Here is a 26,378-nt window from a genome sequence, read left to right as displayed (position 1 = left end):
ACTTCTTCTATTAGATGTATTTTTTAAAACACTGGGTGACACAGTAAGCAGCACCTTCTACAAAGGGCTGTAAAAGAGGAGGAAGTAGTGAAACTCACTTTAATTCATTTCATCTGCATCACTAACAGCCCTCATGAAAGGGAATTAGTAGGAAATAAAACCAGAGCTAAAACATCATTTGAATTATCCACAGCATGGTATCATTCCCAGTATGCCAGTCTTGGCCTCCAGTGCACAAATCATTGAACTGGATAGCTAAAAACAGTAAAGCTTCTCCGCTGTGGCATTCTAGTCACCACTGTTGACCTTCCCAGATCATCCTGTCTTCTCCAAGATAATCATCCATCTGTTCATCACTGATTCCTGCACCAAATTCCATTCTCAACTAGTTTCTTTTCACTAGCAATTCTCTGTACCTGCAGAATCACTAAATACCAAGATTGAAAAGGACCCTGAAGGTTATATCTCCCTACTCCCACTTTATTTCTTGGCAGAATCTTTTCTGTCTCTATCTTCAGTTCCCTTTCTAAGCTTTGTTCCTACCCTCCTCAAAGCTTCCCCCTCCCTCAATGTCTATTCCTAGCAGTTTTTCCTATCACAAACCCCTATATCCTCACTGCCTTTATAAATATCACTGTCCCTATTTCAATATATACCTGTTGGTTCTCCTAACTGAGAACCTGAGTTTCAGTCCCCAGTCATAACTGGTCACTTCGATTCTATTTGGGAAGCCTTCTCCAGTTAAGTCAATCTGATAGAGCCTGTGCCCAAGCCCCAGATCCAGTCTTCCTAATTGCATCTTTGTACTTCCAAACAGTCCCCTAATCGTAGAATGGTCGCATTTTAGACCAGAAAGAAAACTCAGAAATAATCTGGTCCAATGTTTTTCCAACTTTTTTTTTACTACCTTTTAAGACACATGAAATCCATTTTACATCATAATCTCACACACACATAACTGAAAGACGTTTCATGAAATAATACTCTTACTCTGCGAACACACTGAAAATTTCTAGTCTATTCCTTTTTTTTTTTTTTTTTAATTTCAGGTTCCATCCACTAAATAGACTTCACAACCCAATCACCGGATGGAAGCCACAGTTTAGGAAACATTAATCTAGCCCAAACTTCCCATTCACCAAGGAAGAAACTGTAGCTCAGTGGTGAGGTGAGCTTCCCAGCCACAAGAAGGTTGTCCATAAAATTAAACTCGGGTCTGCCTGATAAGTCCCAAACCAGTGTTTCCCACTAAGACCTTCTCCACGCAGTCACCACACCCCGTACCCAAACACCATGCTACTGTACCCTGTCCAGTCACTGATCCCACCCTCTTCTCCACCTCAGCCCCTCAAAGTTACTGCTCGTTGGTCGGAATCCCCCTGCAGCCGCCGCTTCATGTTCCCTTAGGTCAGAGTTCCCTCACAGTTACTATCCATCGATCGGTCTCCTCCGAGTCGTTGGTCCTTGGTCACAGTTCCCTGCTGTCACTGCTTCATACTTCCTCGGTCATAGTTCCCTCGCAGCCTCTGCCTCGTGTTCTCCGAGGTCAGAGTCCCTCAGCTTTCACCGCTGCTGGGTCGCAGACCCCTCGCGCGCAGCTGAGTCTCAGTCACAGTCCCCTCGTTGTCAGTGCCCCTGGGTCACAGTAGCCTTGCAGCCCCAGCCTCACACTCCCCTCGCTGTCACTGACCCACTCTTCTTTCAGTCAGTCTCCCCGCGGTCCCAGCGCCACAGTTTCTCCTCTCAAATAGAGCCGCAAGGATAGGCACACACCGAGTCCTCACCTGCAGCTCACGCTCCCCCGGTCCCTGTCCCGTCGAATTTCTCCTGGGCGCCGCGTCACGGACAAGGGAAGTTGAGGGGGTTGCGGGGAGACGCCCGGGAAAGGCAGCTGACGGAACCGTGGGCCGGAAGTCCCGCCTACTGCCCGCCCACTTGTCACTCCGACCACGACTTCTCCCTGAAAACCACGACCCCTGACACAGTAGTTCCGCCTCCATAGAGGCCCCGGGGACGGAGTGACTGAACCGAAATCCCCAGAGACAGAAGACAAAATGGCAAAGGGTCAGTCTCCATGCGGAACTAGAGTATGCGGTGAAGATACGTATGTATCTTGTAATGAGACACGCTGTGACTTGTCACTCGTGCTCACTGGCAGTCCTTCAAGAAGCGTTAACGCGGTGGCTCCCCTTTTGCCCAGCTCCGGACTCGGTCCCTTCCAGGCGGACCTGTCTTGGTCCTTCCTATTCTACCCCGGCGCCTGGCGTGGTGCCAGGCACTCGTACCAGCACATTGACAATGCAGATGGCCGCGACGCCTTCCACCCTTGACATTCCGTACCTCCACCCCATGGTCCGCGGCTGCTTCACACAGCGCCACCTTTTCCCTACTTGGTGATGTAAAGAGAATTCCAACCAAGTCCTGTGAAAAGCCCTCTTTCTTCCTGTTATTTCTAACCCAGGTTGGCTCAACAAAATGTGATTCCTAGGAATAAACTGGGGGCTAGCTGAACAGGAACGGATTCAAGGGAGGCCACTGGTAGGAAATCACATGGCAGGGTGTCTGGTGAAGAGAAACTTTTTCCTTTGCTAGAATGAACCTTTGGAGGGGTCCCTTTTGATTCTATAGCTGTAAGGCAAGTAAATACCCAATGTTAGGGAAGAAGTATGTAAAAGAACTTTTTAATGTATTTACTTCTTATTTTTGTCTACATGCTTGACTTGAAAGTGGCTGAGAAGAAACAGGGTGGGTAAAGTTAAGCATCTGCTAAGGAGCCTCCAGGCGAAAAAAAGGATTGTAACCATTCCCTTTCGAGTTTCAAATAGTTATTTGAACAGGGCAGATAGATTAAGGTGCTGCAGATAAGGACAGCTAGCTGGAGAAGACACCAGGGACTCTAAGGGGAACATTACTACAAAGATAGTGGGAATTGGGATAGTAACCAACATAATCTCCGAGAGTCTTAAGGGAGAGCTAATTTCATATACAGCCTGGAAACTCTCAGACCCTGCCACTGGGCAAACCCTGGAGAAAACAAATACATGTTTAAACTAACAAGCTGTGGAAAGTGTAGAGTGGCAAGAGCTGAGCAAAAACACTGGGTGAAAGATAAAAGCAGTCATTCAAAATGTAGGAAAAGCAGTGGGGCTAATGGCAGACTCCTGGAGGGTTCACACCAAGGAGTACTTCCCAGAACTTCTGCTCCCAGTGTCCTTTGTCCCCACGGTGAGCCACAGCCACCTCCTGCCTCTGCAGGAGACCCTCCAGCACTAGCAGGTTTCCAAAACTTGACTCCGTGGCTTAGAAAGATCCAGTGCCTCTGCGTGGTCAGTGAACGGATGCCAGTTTGCATTTCCAGGAATGATATTCACGTTCAGAGCAAAAAAAAGGAGACTGTTTGGAACTTTGCACGTCAGCACTATCTGGAGTGTAAGTGGTGAGAGAGGACATCCTTCCCTTTTTCTTGATCTTAAAGGAAATGCTTCCAATAATTCACCATGAAGAATGATATACAGAGTTATTCCGATCTGCTTCTTGAAACGAGTTTGATTCTAAACATGGGCTAAGTGCTTGACCCAGACATCCAGGGCTCAGCAGGATCAACGTAGTCTCTGAGCCTCTTGCTCTGATTCCAACAGTATGATCACATCGCCCTCCATACAGGGCCTTTCACGTTGTAGTTGGTGGAGCAGCTGGTGTCCTACCTGAACTCCATGTGCATGTGTATGCACTGTACCTGTAAGAGCCTGTCCTACCCAGAACCTGGTAACCCTCACCAGCTTGATGGTCTACAGACAACTCTGTCCATGATGGTGTCTTGGCAATGATTAGGCTGAAACCATCTGAGAGGATCTTAGGACACTGCATATTGACCTAAGGAGCATCTTGACATGTGGAGAGTAAACTCCAACCTTTTTTGACAAAACTGTCTTTAAGAAACTGGAGTTTTCCAATTTCCTTAAGCTCTTTTCCTATAATTGCTATAAGGTGATATTAATATTTCCTATATGGGAATTCACTGTAGTTATGTTTGATTAATAATATATTATTTGATATTCCTCATTTCCAAAAAAAAACATGTAGGCTAAAAAACTTTATGCACAAATAAACTGATCTCAGTGTTATTTATAATAGCGAAAAATTAGAAATAATCAGTCCCTCAAAAGGACATGGCAAAAATAACCAATGGTGTATAACCTAATGGAATAAGTACAACTATTAAAGTATGCTAGTGAAAACTGCAATCAAGTAAAATGGCAAAAAAATTGCACATGACATTATGAGAAGTGAAAAATCAGGTTACAAAATTATATACATGATTTTTTTAACCCTGCAAAAAAAAAAAATCACTGGTTATGTTTGAACAATTGAATTATGAATTTTCCCTACTTTTTTCTCTACCTTCCAAATGTAATAACATGTTATAAAGAAATCAAAACATTAAAATATAAGGCCTAAAACTCAACAGACTCAGTTGCCAAACTGCCAACTTTATTTTGTCAAGATATTTAACAATATAAAAAACTTTATATTTCTTCATGGTCATATCTTTTTCCAGCTTTCAAAGATTCAATAGTAGAAACAGCCAAATGCCGCTACAACACAGAATAAACTGTCCTAAAAAAACAAACAAAACAGAAAACAAACACACAAATCCAGAATGTTAGTACTAATGAAGGACTAAGGGCAGCACAGACGTGAAATTAACATCTCAGATCTTTGCCAATTTTCAATCATGAAGACTCTCTCCCTTCTTTAAGAAACAGGTTTTCCAGAGTATAACTATAAATTTGCTTGCCTCAGGGTAACTACAAAATTGCTTGCTAAAAGGGTAGGATGAGTAAAGAATTAGATTTCTTGAATGAAGAAATAAAATGCAAACTAATGTACTTTATGTAATGTTTATTCATAAAACAAGTATTCCTGTTTTTCCTGATTTATCAAAGAAATAATATAATTAAAATGCTTTGAGTTTCTTGGAGTAAATGCATTACCCAACCCAAGGTTATTATAGTTTCACAGATAACGAAAATACAGCACCTTGTCATAAATTCTGGATAAGGACAAATGATATCTGGTTGTTTGTTCTTAATTGATAAAATTCATTTGTCCATCTTTTAACTCAGAATCTCAAAATGTGCTCCAGATCCTAGTTAAATTTGTTAAAACACTTTTTAGGTACTTATTACAGGAGTTCCACCTGCCTCAGCAACTCCTAACTCACCAACCTCACCTCCAGCCTGGCAATGATGGGAGAAAATATGAGTTCAAGTACCTGATTATTAACCAAAAGCAAATTCTGTGGTTAGCCCACTTCCCTGGCTCCTTGAATGGGATTACTGTGAGCTGTGTTCTCAAACAGTGCTATCTGTGGTGAGGGACCTATTTTTTTGTTTGTTTTAACTGCCAATCCCTTATGAACTGATACTTTCATAAAATACAATAGAAATTAATAACTAAGAAAATGAAATGAAAAAAGAAACATACAAATATAACCAAAACTTATTAGATTCAATGAACATAAAATTACTTTGTCAAATTCCATGAGCGTTTCTAAACCCTTACACATAATTTATGTACTTATCTTGTTGAGGACCTATAACAAACAGTTCATAGACTGGCACTGGTCTGTGGACCCCACTTTGACTGGCACTGTTCTTACAATGCCACCCAGAGTTCTCCATCAGGACTGAGCCCTGGTTATCCACAGCAATTATCAGCTCAATAGTATATGCTTTTCTCTCCCCTCTCTCATTTCCTCATCTTCTATTGGTCCTTCCTGGGATCTTCTCCCAAATAAAGTACTTTAAGTTCTAAAAAATGAAGCCTAAATAAACACTCAACAAACTGAACTAAAGATACAGTAGACTAACTCAGCAACCTAGACCAGGCTTTCAAAAATTATTTTTAGACAGCGCCCCAACTAATCCTGTATTCTAAAACCTGATCCTGATAATCTTTAAAGCAGCCACAACTACTGAAGCCCGCACGCCTAGAGCCCGTGCTCCACAACAAGAGAAGCCACCGCAATGAGAGGCCCACGCATCGCAACGAAGAGTAGCCCCCTCTCACCGCAACTAGAGAAAGCCCGCGCACAGCAACGAAGACCCAATGCAGCCAAAAATACAATAAATAAATAAAAATATAAATAAATTTATTTAAAAAAAATATATATATAAGGCCACTACAGAAGCTGGCACATAATAGGAGCTCAGAATTATTTGCTGAATGAATGAACTGTATTATATAAGGACTCAGAGAAATACGCAGTTTTAATTCCAAAAAGCAGGAAAAACCACCACCTGAGCTTTATTTACCCTTCCCCTGGAAAGCTGATAAATGAAGATTTACATAGTACTTCCCACTGTTCAGCCTTTGATCCCTAGGGCAGTTGAGCATAAAATAAAACTTTGGTAGGACCATAGAATTTTAGAGCTGAAAGGTACCTTAAGATCATCTACACAAGCAGCTTCCATACCTGGCAGTAAGTATAATCATGTGGAGAACTTTTTTAAAAATTCAGATTCACTGATCCAACCCCTGGCTTGTTTGATCAGAATCTATTGAGCAGAGCCTTAGCATCTGTATTTTAAACAAGTTCCTCAAATTATTCTTAGGCAGTCACAGCCAGTCTTTAGGAAAATCTAGTACAGCTTCCTAGTGTTACTGATACAACCACAGAAAAGTTCAATGATTTACCTAAAGTCACTTAATTAGAAAGTTACAGAGCTAGAAATGGAACCTCTCTCCTAATTCACCCAATCTAGTTCTTTTCTACCCTACTGTACTCTAATTCTGACTCTACTAATTCACAGCCTGGGAGCATTTGGATAGAAGATGGGAATATTTCTGGAAGCAAGTACAAAATAACAACATATGATTAAAATACATGACATTCATGTCAATAACATACCAATGTTTAAATGAAACCTCTTTTTAAAAATTCCTCTTTACTTTTGTTTAGTTTTGAGAAATAGCTTTAAGATAAAGTAATTAATTTTATTACTGAAAGGAAAATCACCTTTGCTCATGGAATCCCTGCCACCCAAATTTCTTTGCAGCTTAGCAAACTGCTATATGTCTATTAGCACCAAATAAATAATATGCGATTTCCACATTCAAACTTGTGAAGAGTTACATCATAAAGTATCCTTGCCTATAAGCAGCACTCTAGGTTTCTGCTTTAATAACACAAACGAACAGTGAAATCATCTTATCCAGAAGAAGTCTCAGACAAATGTCTAAAACTAAAGTGTCCTCAGGGACTTCCCTGGCGGTCCACTGCAGGAGCCACGGGTTCAATCCCTGGTTGGGGAACTAAGATCCCACATGCCGTGTGGCACGGCCAAAATAAATAAATAAATAAAGTGTCCTCACATCTTAACAAATAGTAAGTGATTTGATTTGGAATGCCCACGTGACCTTAAGAAAGGAAAAAAAGGGTTCCAAATAGGCTTACATTCATGAAAACATCATGAGTACAGTTGTCAGCGTCAGCATCCCAGAAACAGCGAGCAGCCATGCTAAAAAGTCAAAGAATAGAGAATTATCAACAATATAACAAGGATCTGAACTATATATATCCGCCACAAGCAAAAGTTTTCCTTGATACATTCTTATACATCAGTGCTTCCAAACCTTTTCACAGAACGAGATGACATACAGAAGATCATATTTGTACAGCAGAGTATACTGGGTAAACTAGAAGGGACTGGAGTCATAGATAAGGCTGCTTTCAGCTGGAGGTGACCAGCCCAGGGGTCTAGCAGCCTCAGACTCTGATGGCTGCCTGATGGCCTGATGGCTGAAGTCACTGGTAGTCTGGGTGAGAAGCTCTGTTATAGATTATTTCAGGTAAGATATCTATGTGTGACTTTTAGAGGAAATAATACCTACGACTTATGGCTAAAATGGGCTCAATTCCTGCACAATAATATGAGAAGGTAGGTCTGGAAAGGACCCAACAAATTATTTAGTCCAACCTGATCATTTTATAGAGTCACAGAAAAGAAAGGGGCAAACTCTGAACTAGAATTCAATCTTCTAACTAATTCTAAATCCAGTATTATCTCTAGAGGATGCTATACTACCTCTAAATTCTAAAATTAGCCATTCTCCTCTCCCCAGTTCTTGGATAAGAAAAAATGTCAGTAAAAATAAAAGCCTATTTAAAAGTGGAAACAACTTAAATACCCAGAAGTATTGGATTGGTAAACAAAATTAAGGTATTTCTTAGCAATGAAATTCTATGCAGCCATTAAAGGTATTTTTTACAAAAAAAAAAAACTTTAAGAACATGAAAAGATGTTCACAATATAATGTTAAGTTTAAAAAGTAATTTTAAATTTTTTAAAATTAAATGTATGTATATGATTCATCATTAACATTGAGCACTTACTTTGAGCCCCACTGGTCTAAGAGCTTTACATATATTAACTCAATCCTATGAGATAGGCATTATTATTATATCCATTTAATAAACATGGAAACTGAGAGTCAGAGAAGTTAAGTAAACTTGTCCAAGGTCATTTATATAGTAAGTGACAAAGCTTGGCTTTGAATCTAGGCAGTTCAGCCTCAAGTCTGTAGAGAAAGGTATATATACACCATGCTATATTGGTTTAATTTTAAAAGACTTTTTTTTTTTTTTTTTTAGTTTTACATAGAAGAGCTCCCCCCAGCCTAATATTTCACACATTCTTAAATCAAAAAAGTTCCACCTATTTCCAAACTGTAACAGTATGAAATAAAATTAATCTACTTAACTGATCAATCAACAAGTATTTATTTAGCAAGTACCATTTGTCCAGAAAGAGTAAAATCCGGTTTGTCCTCAAACAATTCTCAGCTTAAATAGGTGAAAAAAAATTAATACACACCAAAAGAATAAGATAATGTATTGTTGGTGCTGATTTATAGGTTATTAGGATTAAAAGGGATTATAATATCTATCTAGATCAAGCCTTCAAGTCCAAGTTGCACAATAGTTGAATTAAATCTGTAGAAGTGCTGAAGAATTTTAGAGAATTTAGAGAGGAGAAAAAGCCAAAGAAGATTTCATGAAGGAAGTAGTGCTTAAGCTGAGCAGAACCAAGTGAAAGCATGAATATAAAAATGTATTTAATAAGTATTTGTTGAGTATTATATACGAGCAAAGTGCTAGGTGCAAATGATACAAAGATGCATAAAACACAATCCTTGCTTTCAAATTGTGGTCTCTTTACACAATTTCCCAATAAAAGGAACCAGAGCTCCTTGGAGAAACAGCCAATTCTAGGGCCACGGCTGTAAATGTACAAGATAAACCTGGGACACTTGGGTCATATCAAAACCCTGGGCTATATCAAAAAGAATTTTATAGGGACTTCCCTGGTGGCGCAGTGGTTAAGACTCTGCACTCCCAATGCAGGGGGCCTGGGTTCGATCCCTGGTCAGGGAACTAGATCCCACATGCATGCTGCAACTAAGAGTTCGCACGCCACAACTAAGGAGGCCACCTGCCACGACTGAGACCCAGTGAACCAAATAAATAAATAAATATTTTTTTAAAAGAATGTTATATTTAAATATATACATACACACATTTATGTATATATATATTTTACACATATGTGTATATATATTTATATTGATAAAGTTATGTCAAAAGACTTAGAAGAAATATGATGGAACACTATGTAGCAGGCCAATGCTCCCACCAAGTCAATTAGAAATACTGAATAAAATGAATCAGAGAGCTGCTGAAGCAAATAGGACTAGGGGAGCCAAAATTCCAGAGAGGTGAACCACATGAGGTAAGCTGATATTCTGCAGCGAAGTTCTCCCTGGGGCATTTGCCAGCTCTGGGCACAGAGCTAGAGGCTGAGAGCCTGGGCTCTGCCCAGGTAGAGGACCAATTACTGAGGGAAAAAGAAACCAGCAGGACTGCTGGCAGTCTTGCAGGGCCGGGGGGGATAAAATTGGAGGCTTGAGGGACCAAGATCCGTGTGAAAAAGGAGAGAGCAGAACTGAGCCGGTCACATAGTAGGTTTCCTCTCAAGACGTGTGCTGAATTCTGAAACTACATAAGCAGGAACCTAAAAAGCTATGTGTGGTAGGCAAAATAATGGCCCCCCACCAAATATGTCTATGTTCTAAACCCCAGAACCTGTGAATATGTTATATTACATGGCAAAAATGGTTTTACAGATGTGTAACTAAGGATCTTGAGATGGAGAGATTATCCAGGTGGGCTCAATGTAATCACTAGGATCCTTATAAAAGAAAGAGGGAGGCAGGAGGGTCAGAATCAAGAGATATTTGAAGATGCAATGTTATTGGCTTTGAAGATGGAGGAAGGGTTTATGAGCTGAGGAATGCAGGTGGCCTCTAGAAGATGGAACAGGCAAGGGAATGGACTCTCCCCCAGAGCCTCCAGAAGGAATACAGTCCTGCCAACACCTTGATTTTAGCTCAACAAAACCCATTCTGAATTTATGATCTCTAGAACTGTAAAATAATATATTTTTGCTTTTTAAGGAAACTAATTCATTAAAGAAAAAGCCTCTGAAATGAAGAATAGTTTAATGCTGAGGAGACAAGGACTAAAAGTCAATACCTGCTGAGGCTGGGGTTCCAGGTTCTTGGTTGAAAGATCTGGAGGGTTACATTCAAGACAGAAGGGTGAGCTAAAGATAGAGAGAGACTTATCAAATCAGCAACCCAACCTCAACTCAGCTCAGTATCTGATTGGATTACGGTAAGTAGCCCATATTCTACCTGAATTATAAAGGAAAGGGTTAAACTTCTCTGGAGGAAAATAATATTATCTGGAAGTTTTACAGTTTTTTTTTTTTTAACACAATGTCCAGGACTCAAACTAGGCATGCCAAGAGACAGAGCCATATGAAAGATTAACAAGACAAAAAAATAATCAAAGGAAACAGGCTCACATGTGATCCAGATACTAGGGTAAGCACTGTTATGACCAAAATGAAAAAAAGGAGGAGAGAGGGAGGATGGAGAACATAGATAAAAAATAACGAATTTCAATATACAATTAGAATCTACAAAAAAAAAGTTTTATGAAAAAAGAATTAAATGGGAATTCTAGACCTGAAAAATATAATAACAAATTAGGAATTCAGTTGGTGGGTTTAATAGCAGATTAGACACAATGGAAAAGAGGATTAGTGAACTGAAGGACAGGTCAATAGAAAAATATCCAAACTGAAGCACAGAGAGAAAAAACAAAAATTCAGAAAAGAGCATCATAAATTACAGTAAAAAGATCTAAATACTTGTTATTGGAGTCCATAAAGGATAGCAGAGAGCAAATGAAGCACAGGTAATATTTTAAAAGATAATAGCAATATATATAGCACCCAGATTTTAGTTTCTAATGCCATTCTCCCATACAATGAACCAAGGCTCCTTAGGGAAATGGCTGATTTTAGGGCTGGGGCAGGGAATGGATAAGGTGGGGCATCTTATAGTGCCAGTAAATAAGGTTGTGCTCAAAAAACCCACAATAGTAGGGTATGTGAAAGGGACCCAGGAGTCAGCTGAAAGAGCTCTCAATGGCCAAAGCTGGAACAATTTGAGCAACAAAATAAATAAAGTAGTACTGGATTATAATCCAAATTATAAAAATCCATAGTCCATACTGAAATAAATAAATGACTGAATAAATAAATAAATGAGAGAGAACAGACAAATCTCTTATGCTGAAAAATTCCAAGTAATTTATGTAGACACTCTGCCCTCAAGGAGGTGGAGCATAACTCCTTGCTCCTGAAGTGTGGGCTGCACATAGTGATTTCTTTGTAAAGAGTACAGTATGGAAAGGGGAAGAAAGAGTAACTTTATAGTGAAAAACCTGACAAGTACTACTCAGGCAGGGATCAAGGTTAACATCAACAGTAATATGTAATGTTGACAGTATGTACCCTGAAATGATATAATGAGAACAGCACTTTACCTCTGTGATCTTCCTCCCCAAAACCTATAATCCCAAACTAATCATGAGCAGACAAATCCCATTTGAGGCATATTCTACAAAATACCTAACCAGTACTTCTCAAAACTGTCGAGGTCATCAAAACCAAGGAATGTCTGAGAAACTGTCAGATTTAGATCTGATTAAGACTAGATCTAACTACTTATTTACTAGAAATACAGGAGCTAGAAGACGTACTAAACAATACCATGGGGATACAATCCTCAAATACCAGAATGTACCAGTTTAGTCAGAAGACTAAAGAGACATGTAATGTGGTATCCTAGATAGGATCCTAGAACAGAAAAGGGACATTAGGTGAAAACTAAAGAAATCCAAATAAAGAATGAACTTTAGTTAATGATAATGCATCAATATTGGTTCATTAATTGTGACAAATGTACCATACTAATAGAAGATGTTAATAATAGAAGAAACTGGATGTGAAGTACTTAAGAACTCTCTGTACTATCTCTGCAACTTTTCTGTAAATCTAAATTATTCTAAAAGATTTATTTAAAAAAAAGAAACAAAGATAATGGTTAAGACTTTTCCCAATCTGATACAAAACAGATTCAAGCGCCCACAAATTCAAAAGGCCCTGAGAACCCCAAGTAGAATAAATACAAAGAAAACCATATATCATTATAGTAAAAAGGCAATGAGAAAAACATTTTCAAGTGGCTAGGAAAAAAGACACATCACCTCCAAAGGAACAATAATAAGGCTTAGAGCTTATTTCTCAACAGAACCAACTGAAATCAGAAGACAATGTAATCACATCTTTAAAGTACTGAAAATGGAAAGGCATATATGCTTTCCTTCTATCTCTTTCCCTTAAGGAATGTAAATAAATGTAGTATTGAGCCATCTTCAACCATGCAGATGAGGACACAGCAGAGCAAGACAGGAGGGCCTATATCCTTGACAGCAGTGAAGCACCTCACCAGGCTTGGACTCCTATCTGGTGTGTTTTGAGAAAAGAAATAAAGTGTCTGTGTTTTTTCAAAAAAAAAAAAAACAAGGAACGAAGGAAGGGAAATAAGGAAAGGGAAGGGAGGGGAGGGGAAGGGAAGAAGAAGCTACCAATGGCCAAAGATGGGACAATTTGAGCTTCAGTGAAGATACTAACTGCAACTGATTTAAACACATCACATATATTTAAAACCATGGGTTCATGGATAGAAAAAAAACTCATTGGTAACCTTGGGAGGATGCTAGGGAACCAATTCATTACTCTGAAAATAGGTAAATTTATCCTTCCTTTCCTATACAAACTGTATCTCATTGTAATGAAACGAATGAAAGAAAAAAAAGTCATTCTTAATAGAAGAATTCCAGCTAATAAATAAAGAACAATGATAGAAGATCACTATCTTGTAACCTGTGATGAATAATGGATCTAGGACAGATGCTAAAATCATTAATGGTAAAGCTGATAGGGAACTTTATAATAGATGGATCTATCCAACAACATCTGAACTCCATGATCAATCTTAACAATAAAAATAGGAACAGCCAGACATTTATGTGCCTCCTGATAAGATGCAATAGAATGTATACTAAACACCTATGTACTATTCTTGCCCAAAACTCAAACCTATCACTGATTAAGACTAGATGTAACTACTTATTTACTGGAAATACAGGAGCTAGAAGATGTACTAAACAATACCATGGGGATACAATCCTCAAATACCAGAATGTAGGAAACTCTACAAGACAAACAACCCAATTTCCTCAACAAATAAATGGCAAGGTTAAAAAAAAAGGGGAGGAGGGAGGAGAAGCAAAATGACAGACTAAAAGAAATTTAAGAGACATATCAACCAAATGCAATGCGTGGACTTTGTCTGTATCCTGACTTGAACAAACTGTAAAAAAAATACACATATACACATACACAAGCACAAAAACACACATATACATACATGTACATGTATATATGAGACAACTGGGAATAATGAAAAGCTAACTGAATGTTTTATAACATTAAGGATTTTCAATATTTACATGTGATATTTTATTATGTTGAAAAGGGCCCTTATATTTTAGAGATATATACTGTTGTATTTACAGATGAAATGATATGATGACTAGAACTTGCTTCAAGATAATCGGGTGGGGTCAGGGAGAGTAGATGGAGGTATAAATGAAACAACATGGGTGTGTGTTAATAACCTTAAAGATAAGTAATAGACATATGGGAGTTCATTAGTCCCTGTACTTTTTCATATGCCTGAAATTTTAGATGATAAAAGTTTTAAAAGGAAGTGGGGAAGGCCTTATATGCCATGCTTTAGAGTTTAACCTGATCACATTTAACAAAGTCAGTCAGGACAAGTTTGAGGAGTTTATACTATACAGGGTTTGAAATAAACTCTGTAGAGTTTAAGAAAAGGAGGTGAGGGTGTACTTCTGGGAGACTGGTCTGCTGTGTGAATTGCAGAGGAGAGAGATCAGAGTCTGGAAGTGCTGATAAGGGGCTGCTAAGCAACCCTGGCATCCAGGTTATAGTGCGTGCAATGAGAGAGAGTAATGGCTACATAAGATAAAAGAGAGTTCCACGCTTTTAAGCCTGAGTCACTGGAATCTTGGTAACAAGGCAGGAGACAGAGAAATGAAAATGAGAGGCTTATTTGAGGAGAGGAAGGGAAAAGAAATATGCAACTCTATTTGAACACGTTGACTCTGAGATGACAGAATAGTAAGTATTTCTTAAGTTTCTCTGTGGTGAAGAACTCTCCTGAAGCCTTTTGACCGAATGGTAGAGGGCACCACGGTAAAGAGCACTGTGCGAGGAGTCAGAAGCCTGGGCTCTATTAGTGAGCCTGACGCCAGCCAGATCTAGAATTTTGGGCTAATCATGCTGAACCTCATAAGTGTCATCATAAAATAAGGGGACTGGACACCAGAAAGAATCTGCATTCTCTTCCCAAGCAAACATTCTATAGTGAAAATTCTCAGTGATAGTATCTACAAGGTATTTTTTTTTATTCATCCAGCGAATATTTTCATACTTTCTTATAAAATACTGGACTAGGCACTGTTTACAAAGGGAAACAGGAGATTAACACTTGGGCACAGGAAAAGACAGGAAATACAGATTTTGAACTTGCCAATACAGGAATGATGGTTTGAGGTAATGAGAATGAATGAGCTCACTGAAAAAGCACACAGAAGAGCAGAAGAATAAGAACTGAGCCTTGAAGAAAGCTCACAGCTGGGGATGTAGGGGAGAAAGAAGAACCAGTTTAGGAGAGAATAATCAGTTAGAAAAACAGAAGAGAAACAAGTTACGTAAGTGACATCGGGGCCAAAAAAACCAGAGTGAATTTTAAAAAACAGAAGCCCAGGCCAATAACAATAGCTATGAAAATTGTCACTCAGACAACTTTAAAGATATTAATTTAGGAGGATGGTAGGACCAAAAACCAGGCAACAAGGAATATGGGAGGAAACATATATACATAATCCTACACTCTCTTTGGGAGCATATATACATAAACCCTGAAAGACGTACTAGCCTACAGATACTATGAAAAGTGAGTTACCCCACGGAGCTCACCCAGACTGTCAACCTCGCTGCTCAGTACCAGGATCTCTTCAGTTCACAGCTGCATTTTATTATACCGTCCATTCCTCTCACTCTTGCAAAGACACTATCTTACTGGATTGTCGAGAAGATGAACACCCAATAAGAAATATATAAAAATAAAAACAAGAAGGAAAAACCAACTACTCACAATACACCTTCCCCTCTTTTTTCTCCAATCACTACTTGCACCACCATTTTATATCGGTCAAATCCCATTTCTGGAAAGAAAAAATAAGAAAGTTATCTATAAGCAAATATATGGTAAAATTACTTAATGAAGGCAAATTTGCCTAGAAATGAACATAAGCATTCAGTCTACAAGCACTTACTGAGTATGATTATAAGCTTGGGAGTCAGACTTGAGGACAAATTCTAACCATAAGCTTAGTAAGTGTGTAACCTTAGACGAGTTATTTAACTTTTTAGTTTAAGTCTCCCTCAACTGTTAAATGGGAATATCACTGCCTTCCTCCTGGGGGTGTTGTGAGGTTACATGAGACAAGCTGCCTCCTGTCTCTACCCATTTCTCTTCCATAGTAGTCTCTCAGTACGTCTTAGCTTCCTTCCTTTCTCCCCTACTCTAAGTCAGGTAATGAGCTAGGCCCTCAAGATACAGAGATAAATAAGATGCTCTTCTTGCCTTAAAGAACTCATAGTAGTTGGGAAGGCAAACATGGAAAATAAAATGAAAATGCAATATAGTAATAATTCAAAGAGAGGCATGTATAAGGTACATTAGGAGCACAGAGCTGAATGGCTCCTCCCTTTGACTGGGCAATGGGGAAGGGATGACCAGAAAAGGCTTCTTGGAGGATGCGATAAGTGAGCTGAGTCCTGAAAGACGAGTGAGAATTTACCAGATGGACAATGTTTCTCCATTCTATGGAGGGGGATAGCATATGCAAAGACACGGAGCATGAGATCTTTAGAAAAACGCAAGCTGTTCAGTAAGATAGAAAATAAACCATAAGATTCTGGAGAATACTGGCATGGCCTAGGACAACTCAGCTGCTTCCCCCAAAACTATACTGCTAAAACAGCAAAATCCTGAAAATCCTCCCCAACACCAAATCTGGGGGACAGAAAACTGAATGGGCATCTTTATCTTCCCTCCTTTCTGACCAAGGAATAGGGGAAACAGTGAAGAAAAGAAAAGTGAAACAGGCAAAGTTGAGACAGAGCCAACCCCTTTTTTTAAAAAAATAATCTTTCTCTTAATTTAGTCTTATTTTGTTTCTTTATATATATAAAAATTTATTTATTTTATTTATTTATTTTTGGCTGTGTTGGGTCTTCGTTGCTGTGCACGGCATTTCTCTAGTTGTGGTGAGTGGGAGCTACTCTTTGTTGTGGTGCGCGGGCTTCTCATTGCGGTGGCTTCTCTTGTTGCGGAGCACGGGCTCTAGGCGCGTGGGCTTCAGTAGTTGTGGCACGCAGGTTCAGTAGTTGTGGCTCGCGGGCTCAAGAGTGCAGGATCAGTAGTTGTGGTGCACAGGCTTAGTTGCTCTGCGGCATGCGGGAACTTCCCAGACCAGGGCTCAAACCCGTGTCCCCTGCATTGGCAGGCAGATTCCTAACCACTGTACCACCAGGGAAGTCCCAGAGCCAACTCTTTTTGATGAAAGTAAAAGCTCCAGGATTATACAGTAAATTAGGCAAACAATCTGAACACTTATAGGAACCCTTCCATTGTGGGATATGAACCCTAATTCATTATACTTAATAAAATCTCAGAAGGAGACAGAGCCCAAGTTATTTTTAAAAGACAGTGCACACAGCTCAGCTGAGCTTCCTCCTTTCTCTACCCATTCCTCTTCCTCCTTTTCTCATACCCATGCTTTAGAAATGTGGCTAGAATATTAAATGCCCGTCACTTAAAACACAGTTCTGAGGGAAAAATAAAATAGTCTTAGACACCATAAAACTCCTAGAAGAGAGCATAGGCAAAACATTCTCCGACAAAAATCATACCAATGTTTTCTTAGGTCAGTCTCCCAAGGCAATAGAAATAAAAACAAAAATAAACAAATGGGAGCTAATCAAACTTACAAGCTTTTGCATAGCAAAGGAAACCATAAAAAAACAAAAAGAAACATATGGAATGGGAGAAAATATTTGCAAATGATGTGACAGACTAGGGCTTAATCTCCAAAATATACAAACAGCTCATACAGCTCAACAACAAAAAAACAAATAACCCAATTGAAAAATAGGCAGAAGACCTTAATACAGAGAGACATACAGATGGCCAGTAGACACATGAAAAGATGCTCAACATCACTAGTTATTAGAGAAATGCAAGTCAAAGCTACAATGGGGTACCACCTCACACCTGTCAGAATGGCCATCATTAAAAAGTCTACACATAACAAATGTTGGAGAGGGTGTGGAGAAAGGGAAACCCTCCTACACTGTTGGTGGGAATGTAAGTTGGTGCAGCCACTATGGAAAACAGTATGGAGGTTCCTCAGAAAACTAAAAATAGAATTACCATATGATCCAGCAACCCCACTCCTGGGAATATATCTGGACAAAACTATAATTCAAAAAGATACATGCACCCCATGTTCACAGCAGCACTGTTCACAATAGCCAAAACATGGAAGCAACCTAGATGTCCATCAACAGATGAATGTATAAAGAAGATGTGGTACATATATACAATGGAATACTACTCAGCTATAAAAAAGAACGAAATAATGCCATTTACAGCAACATGGATGCAACTAGAAATTATCATACTAAGTGAAGTAAGTCAGAAAGAGAAAGGGAAATATCATATAATATCACTTATACGTGGAATCTAAAATATGGCACAAATGAACCTATCTACAAAACAGAAAGAGACTCATAGACATAGAGAACAGACTTGTGGTTGCCAAGGGGGAGGGAGGGAGGGAGAGGGATGGACTGGGAATTTGGGGCTGGTAGATGCAAACTATTATATATAGAATGGGTAAACAACAAGGTCCTATTGTATAGCACAGGGAACTATATTCAATATCCTGTGATAAACCATAATGGAAAATAATATTTTAAAAAAGTATGTCTCTATGTGTATAACTGAGTCACTTTGCTGTACAGCAGAGATTGCCACAACATTGTAAATCAATTACACTTCAATTAAAAAAATTTTTAATAAAATAAAATAGTCTTAGATACAGTGGGAGGAGAGTTAAAAAAAAAAAATCACCCACACCACATCAGAACAAAATTAAAAGAAGCTGAATGGCAATATGCAAAGGTACAACAGCAAAAACAAACCAAAGAATAACAAGAAAAGAAACGTACTGCTTAAAAGACCAAAAAACTCAACCTAGGAGATAATATAAATCAAGGAACAAAGAGAAATTCCTCACAACTGATTCATAATATAGAAAAACATAAGCCCACAAATTCAGTAAAATAAGAACTCAATCAGATTACAAAACAACAGAAAGATGAAAGGGGAGATTATAGACCTAGGAAACAAACTGAATACTCACATGATATCAGTGCAGAACTAATCAATTAAAAATGGCAAGAGAGGGCTTCCCTGGTGGCGCAGTGGTTGAGAATCTGCCTGCTAATGCAGGGGACACGGGTTCGAGCCCTGGTCTGGGAAGATCCCACATGCCGCGAAGCAACTGGGCCCGTGAGCCACAACTACTGAGCCTGCATGTCTGGAGCCTGTGCTCCGCAACGGGAGAGGCCGCAATAGTGAGAGGCCTGCGCACCGCGATGAAGAGTGGCCCCCACTCGCCGCAACTAGAGAAAGCCTTTGTACAGAAACGAAGACCCAACACAGCCAAAAATAAATAAATAAATAAATTTTAAAAAAAGAAAATGCATTTAAAAAAAAAAAAAAAGGGCAAGAGAGGGGCTTCCCTGGTAGCGCAGTGGTTAAGAATCCGCCTGCCAAAGCAGGGCACATGGGTTCGTAGACCTGGTCCCGGAAGTTCCCACACGCCACGGAGCAACTAAGCCCGTGCACAACAATTACTGAGCCTGTGCTCTAGACCTCGCGAGCCACAACTACTGAAGTCCGCACGCCTAGAGCCCGTGCTCCGCAACAAGAGAAGCCACCGCAATGAGAGGCCCACGCACCACAACGAAGAGTAGCCCCCTCTCGCTGCAACTAGAGAAAAACCCACGCACAGCAACGAAGACCCAATGCAGCCAAAAAATAAATAAATAAATATTTTTTTTTAAAAATGGCAAGAGACAAGACAGACACAAATGAAAACAAATACTGACAAGGTGATCACAAGTATATGCCAAAGAAAAAGGAAGAGATTACAGCAAAGATAATAGATGTGGAAGACAGAGATGATTCAACACATCAGTATTTGGTGTCCTAAAGGAGATAATCTAACAAATGGAACTGGAAATGTACTCAGAGATACAAGAAAATTTCCTTGATATGGAAAAAATAAAATCCGCAGATTAACAGACATAAAATGCTCAATACCAAGCCATACCCTAGAAAAACTACTGAGCATCAAGGTTAGAGACAGGATTCTTTCTGCAGAGAACGTCAGACTGGCCTCAGATTTCTCCACAGTAACATTCAATGCAAGAAGACAGTGAAGCAACATCCATAAAATTCTCAAAAAATAATTAACTCAAAATATTATATTCATCCAAAATATATTCTCGTTTAAAGGCATTCTCAAACATGAAAGAATCCAGGGAATACAGCATTTCTGAGCCCTTCCTGAAAAAACTTACAATAAAATCTCATCAGGTAAGAATTGAACCAGAAAAAAGAACTCAGCAATGGAAATAGCATGGTGAAAGGACTAAATAGTGGGCAATCATTCCATTTAAATATAGAATGAATGCTATAACACTATGGGAAATAGTCTATAGTATACCATTGCTTTTAAAGTATTTATCTGTGTATATACATAGAAAAGAGGACTGGTATGATGGTCACGTAATATTAATGATTCTTCATGGGTGGGGGCATTTGGAGTGATTTTTCTAATTTTAATTATTTTTCTACACTTTATTTTTTTATAACAAGCATGTATTTTTTTACAATAATTTAATAGTGAATTTCATTAAAAATCTGAAAACAAAAATGCTAATATACTAACAGTTAATTTGGATGATGGAAATAGAATTGCTATTTTCTTCTTAGTATTTTTCTATATTTTTTATTTCTAAAAATTAAAACATATTAATAAAAATAAGAAAATACATCAAAGTATTAAATAGTAACTACCATGGATAACAGACTTTTATATCATTAAAAAAACACTTTATGTGTATTGTCCAGGTTTATTACAATGAAAATGTATTATGATTACAAAGACATTTCTTCCCTCCAAAAAAAATCTTTAAAAAAGAGTAAATAGGGAGTCCCCTGGTGGCCTAGTGGTTAGGATTCCGGGCTTTCACTGACGTGGCCCAGGTTCAATCCCTGGTTGGGGAACTGAGATCCCGCAAGCCGCGTGGTGCAGCCAAAAAAATAAAATTAAATTTAAAAAAATTTTTAAAGGGTAGATAGAAGGGACTTTTCAGATTGTATAACACTATTAACAAAAGAGACTGAGAGAGGTAGAAAGACAAAGAACAGGGAAGAAAAGCACAAGATCTGCTCTGCAGATGCAGAGTGAAGCAGGAGTGGAGTGCTGAGTAGGGCAAGTAGTTAAGGATTTGGCAGGAGAGATGCACTGAGGTCAGACTGTGAGGGTACTGATGGGAGGCTGAGTCCTTGATATCTTGGTAGAAAAAACAACCAAAAATTATGGGGGAAAGGAGCCCCTGTATTTTCTGGCCTTTCTGCATACTGGGAATTCTTGGATAGTAGTTCGGTACAACTAGGTATTTCACACCTTTGCTCTTTCCCACCATCTACAAAAACCTACATGAGTAAAAGTTACCAAATAATTGAGATGACTAGACAGTGAAGAAAAATTTGTGTTTAATAGAATCCACAGTTATGTCCCTTATTTAAAAATAAAGAAGGAGACAAATGAGTAAAATTCGATGTTTGAAAGGAACAAGTCGTTTCCAATTACCACCACTATTACCTTTTAATTTATCTTTAATATTTTCTGATAAACGTTTTGTGAGCTGAGGCATTTCTTCTGGAGAGTATTCAGCATTTGCCAGTTCCTCCTTGAGCACAGCATGGATACAGTCTTTAACCACAGAGGGTCTGAACCTAAATGAAACAGTTTGAAACATCCAGTTGGTAATTCCAAAACCCTAATTTACCTTCACAGCTTAACTTCCCCCAGTTTTTTGTCATTACAACCATTTAATCCTGCTTTTTCATATTTTTTATTATAAAAGTAATAACAACAAATTAAGAAAAGTCATATTGCAAACCTATATCTCCAGCCTCTCCCTTGAACTTCAGACCACATATTCCCACCCATATTCCATCCAGATGTCTAGCAGGCAACTTAAATTTAATACATCCAACACTGAGCTTCTGATCATCTCCTCTCCCCAAAACAAGGTCCTCATCTCAGTCAATGGTAACTCCATTCTTCCAGCTGCTCAAGCCAAAAACCCTGGTGTCAGTTTGTTTGCCTTTCTCTCTCACAGCCCTCATCCCATTCATGAGCAAATCTTATCAGTTCTACCTTCAAAATAATCTAAGATTCAATCACACTCACCACTCCACTACCACCACCTTGCTCCAGACTACCATTACTTCTTTCCTGGATTACAATGGCCTCCTAACAAGTCTCTCTGTGTCTGCCTTTGCCCCTAAATCCTGTTCTCAACATAGCAACTAGACTGGTGCTATTAAATACGTGTCAGATCATGACACTCCTCCGTTCAAAATACCCCAAATATTTCCCACCTCACTCAGAGTAAAAGCAACATTCTGTTACTTGCAAGGTCCCATATGATCTACCCTACCAAACTCTCTGACTTTGTTTTCTCCTACTTTGCCCCTAGTTCTCTCCACTCAGGCCACACTGGCCTTCCCTATGTTCTTTGACCACACCAGGCATGGAAACCTCAGTGTTTCTGCAGTTGGTGTTAACCTCTGCCTGAAGTTCAATTCCTCTCCTTACATGCATAGCTCCTTCCTTTCTTTCAAGTCTTTATTCAAAAGTCACTTTCCCTAGCCACCCTCTCTAAAACTTCAAACCACCCTCCTACCACTTTATATCTCCCTTCCCAGTACTTATTACTATCTGATACACTATATGGTTCACTTAGGCATTTATCTTGTTTGTTGTCCTTCTACCCAGCTAGAGCACAAGCTCCAAAGAGCAGAGATTTTTATCTGTTTTGTTCACTGTTATATCCCCATTCCTACAACACTATCCAGCACATAGTAGACAATATTTTTTGAAGAAATTAATTACTGAATAAACGAAGACAGAGAAAAAAAGTCTCCCCTCATTTCACCACCCTAACAATACTATTAGCATTTTAGTTGTATTTATTACATATTACAACACTAGGTTCCTTTATCTGGGCTATATATATATATTTTTTTTAAATATTTATTTATTTATTTAATTTGGCTGTGCGGGGTCTTAGTTGTGGCACATGGGATCTTCGTTGCTGCATACGGGATCTTTAGTTGTGGCATGCGGGATCTAGTTCCCTGACCAGGGATGGAACCCGGGCGCCCTGAATTTGGAGCGCAGAGTCTTAACCGCTGGATCACCAGGGAAGCCCCTGGGCTTCTATCAGCTGATTTGTCTATCATGTGCCAAGTTACCAGAACGTTTTAAGTTTTGAGCTTATAATGTGGTTTAATATCTGGTAGTAGTAGCGGCCTCTTATTTCTTTTTAACAGTATTCTCTTTAGTCTCTTGCTTGCTTATTCTCACAGGCGAACTTTAGAATCATGGACAAATTTCTAGGATTTGATCTGTTCAAACTGTGGTCTTCCTATTAACAAACATACTATAGCTGGCTCTTCCCTTAAGCCTTTTCCACTCTCAGTAAAATGCTAAAAGTTTTCTTCAAACGAGTCACAAATAATCTCATAGAGCTATTCCTACATAACATATATTTGTTGTTAACCTTGTTCTGTTTTACAACAGAAACACAGGTGAATGGCATTCTATGTATTTAGAATCTTTTACCGAGATAACTGAACATATTTTTTTAATGTCCCTTCTACCCACCAGAAAACTGCTACATGAAATTTTTTATCACATTATAACTAAAGTTCCTGGGTTCTAGTATTTGCCAAGCATTTGATTCAGGAATCTAGTTTCAAAAAACAGAGGAAGGGCTTGGGAAAGTCATTTTCTTAATTATTTTTTTAAATCTTGTGAAAATGAAGTTAGTGATGGATCCTACAGCCCTAACTGACTGTCCTCTGCAGGAGACGTTGTGCCTTAATTCTGGGAAGGTATTAGGGTGGCAGGCCAAAAGCCTCCAGATGCTACTTGGGTAAGACTGTACGCATACAGGTCTCGTGCCCTGCTGAAGAGTAAGCGCTTTCTGGCACACGTATGCACACAGTAACCCTCGAAACAGGGCTGAATGGCATTCGATGCAAGCCGCTTGTTTTCTGCCATGCAACTATCTCAATTCCTCTGTGCCCACATTCTGGATCTCTTAGAGTCAACCATCCCTACTGTGCTTGTCTAAGGGACTACCTCCCGGCGCGTTAACCCTGCAACCGCAGGTCTGGTCCTCTGCTGCCCCCTGCAGCTGGAAGCCCAAGGAGAACAGCGCCCCACCCTCTCCCGCCCAGCCCCTCCTTCCCCGGTCCTGTCCCTTCCTCCGTCGCCGGTTCCCCGGCGAAACCCGGCCTCCTCCCCGTCCCGCCACTCTGTCTCTAGCCCCGCCCCTCCCCTCCTAGCCCCGCCCCCTCTCTCCCGTCCCGCCCCGCCCCACCCCGCCCGTCACCGCGGGTTCCTTCCGGACGCCCCGGCTATCAGGCAAGCTGTGCCTGCGGGAAGCTGCAGTTTCGCAGGTCGGCCACGCCACAACGGTCTGCTACCCGCCTTTGCTGGAAAATGGGCCGCAGCATATAGGTATTCTCGGACTCCCCAGCGTTCTTCTCAGTCTCAGGCAACCCTTCGACCGCAGAGAAGGACGTGCGCATCGAGAAGGATGCGGCGACCGACATGGCCTAAGCTTCTTGGCCCCCGTATTTCTCCCGAAGAAGGCTTAGCTCGCGGCGCCACGGAGCTGGGAAACGGTCGCCAGGGCGACAGCGCCGCCTTTGACCCTACGTGCGGCGGCTGCGCGCTCTGCGCTGTGCGACCCGCCCTTCTTGTGCTTGCACCGCCCTACCCGCGCCTGCGCGCCGGATGCTGGACCAGAACCGGCGGAGCTGCAGTGACCATAACTTCGGCAAAGACTGGTTTGTTTCTGTCCCGTTTACAAAGCACTTCAACACGCGTCAGCCCTTATTAACCGCGCTGCAATCTTAGAAAGTGACACAGAACCTGACGCCCATAGAGGCCCAAGGATACACAGCTAGTAAGCAGCCGGTGAAACTGAGCTGGACCCTGGGGTGAGGGGTGGGGGGGCGGTCCAGTGACAGATCCTGTGTTCTTGGCTTCTTGCTTGTGAAAAAAGCTTTAGTCTCCTAGGCCTTTCCGAGTTCTAAAGAAAAGACTCTAGCAGTTAATGTTTAGAAAAATGGAAAAGCAGTCAAGCAAGAAAAGTAATAATAAACAATAGGTCAGCCATAAAAAGAGTTACAGGATTCCTATCTTCTCCTTGAGGGATATAGGTAACCTCTGATGCACATTCTTTTTTTGGATGGTTGTACAACATTGTGATTGTATTTATACCCTTGAACTGTACACTTAAAAGTGGTTAAGATGAAAAATTTTGTCACGTGTATTTTACCACAAATAAAATTGGGGGAAAAAGTACCTAAGGTGATTGATAACCTTTGACTTCTGCTAAGAAAACATTGCCCTCATCCACTGCTGATGCACATTCTTAAATTGTTTTCACAGAAACCAGGAGCCCCACCAGATGGAAACTGCTGACTGCAAATGCTAGACCATAGACTGGCTGGAGCCAGAGATTCGATGATTGAGATTCCTGAAACTTCACCCAGTTACCTCACCACTAACCAATCAGAAGAATGTCCAGGAGCTGATCACACACCCTGGGACCCTCACCCCTAATGTTGCACTGAAAGCCATTGGGGAATATGAGTCTTTTGAACACTAGCTGCCCATCCTCCTTGTTTGTCACCCTGCAATAAACGCTGTACTTTCCTTCACCACAACCCAGCATCAGTAGATTAGCATTCTGCAATATTGGCAGAATTGATCAGTTGCAAAAAGAGACCATATGGCTCTCAAAATATGAAATATTATCTGGCCAGGCAAAACTATATATATAAAAAAAAAGATAACTAAGTGAAAAAATATATTATCTGGGCCTTTACAGAAAAAGTTTGCAGTGTCCTGCTCTAATCCATAACTGCCAACCTGCAGTTCCCCCAGCCTCACCACACTCCTGCTCCAGGGCAAAAGTCAGGAAGGAGCAGACTTAGGATGCCTTTCCTGCTTATGAGCACCAGTCCTGGTCCTGTTTTAGAAAGCTGTATTATCCTGCCAGCTTCAAAAACTAGGAAGAAATTCCCCCAACATGTATCCTGAACAAAGATCCCAAAACAGGAGAGAGGGAGGTGCTCTGCTTTCCACATTCCACACTGAAGGAGCTGTGGCATCACAGTTCTCCACCCACACCATCCTGTGTCTCCCCTTTTGAGCTTCTATTTCCTCTGCTGGGAAAATGCTTCCTTCCCTCTTTGCTGGGGTAACCATTTCAAGAATCAGTTCAGACATGACTGATGCCTTCCTTCATCTCTCACAGATCCTCTCCTTAGAGGTTCCTGGTTCCTTCAAGCTCTCA

At 40.1% G+C, this 26,378-nt stretch overlaps 2 protein-coding genes and 1 long non-coding RNA gene across 7 annotated transcripts in view; 1 reads left to right on the top strand and 2 right to left on the bottom strand.

Annotated features, from left to right (window-relative positions):
- PCYT1A (phosphate cytidylyltransferase 1A, choline) overlaps window positions 1-4,327 on the bottom strand; it is a 46,320-nt gene extending 41,993 nt beyond the window's left edge. The window contains exon 1 of one of the 4 annotated variants that reach the window (XM_082458667.1): window positions 1,785-4,327. In XM_082458667.1, coding sequence (XP_082314793.1) covers window positions 1,785-2,000 — 216 coding nt within the window. In that variant the 5' untranslated portion in view covers window positions 2,001-4,327. Of the gene's footprint in view, window positions 1-1,773 lie in introns of all 4 variants that reach the window. The other 3 variants (XM_082458668.1, XM_082458670.1, XM_082458671.1) reach the window with 3 other exon arrangements.
- A 143-nt stretch (window positions 4,328-4,470) lies between these two features.
- DYNLT2B (dynein light chain Tctex-type 2B) lies at window positions 4,471-24,816 on the bottom strand. Of its 2 annotated transcripts, XM_082458720.1 has the most exons (6): window positions 24,500-24,816; window positions 21,596-21,729; window positions 15,724-15,793; window positions 10,598-10,667; window positions 7,460-7,523; window positions 4,471-4,617 (listed from the first exon to the last, which is right to left on the bottom strand). In XM_082458720.1, exons 1-5 carry the CDS (start codon window positions 24,622-24,624, stop codon window positions 7,494-7,496), a joined length of 429 nt encoding a protein of 142 aa, XP_082314846.1. In that variant the 5' UTR covers window positions 24,625-24,816; the 3' UTR covers window positions 4,471-4,617; window positions 7,460-7,493. The 2 variants fall into 2 exon arrangements, with proteins under 2 accessions (XP_082314846.1, XP_082314845.1); XM_082458719.1 differs by lacking the exon at window positions 10,598-10,667 and having other exon boundaries at window positions 24,500-24,800.
- Window positions 24,754-25,746, top strand: LOC309659234. Its single transcript, XR_014262687.1, has 2 exons — window positions 24,754-24,861; window positions 25,469-25,746. It is a non-coding gene; the product is annotated as an uncharacterized lncRNA (long non-coding RNA).
- Window positions 25,747-26,378: the final 632 nt, after the last annotated feature.

The sequence above is a fragment of the Balaenoptera physalus genome, assembly GCF_965194825.1.
Source record: "Balaenoptera physalus genome assembly, chromosome: 4".
NCBI lineage: Eukaryota > Metazoa > Chordata > Mammalia > Artiodactyla > Balaenopteridae > Balaenoptera > Balaenoptera physalus.
This window is presented reverse-complemented; position numbering and strand designations above follow the sequence as displayed.

Excerpts from the sequence above, each read along its gene's own strand:
- DYNLT2B (XM_082458719.1), bottom strand. The coding sequence starts at position 24,624 with ATGTCGGTCGCCGCATCCTTCTCGATGCGCACGTCCTTCTCTGCGGTC. Across the intron at positions 21,730-24,499 it reads CGGCCCATTTTCCAGCAAAG|GTTCAGACCCTCTGTGGTTA; the intron begins GCGGGTAGCAGA and ends TGTTTCATTTAG. Across the intron at positions 7,524-15,723 it reads AAAAGAGGGGAAGGTGTATT|CATGGCTGCTCGCTGTTTCT; the intron begins GTGAGTAGTTGG and ends TTGACTTTTTAG.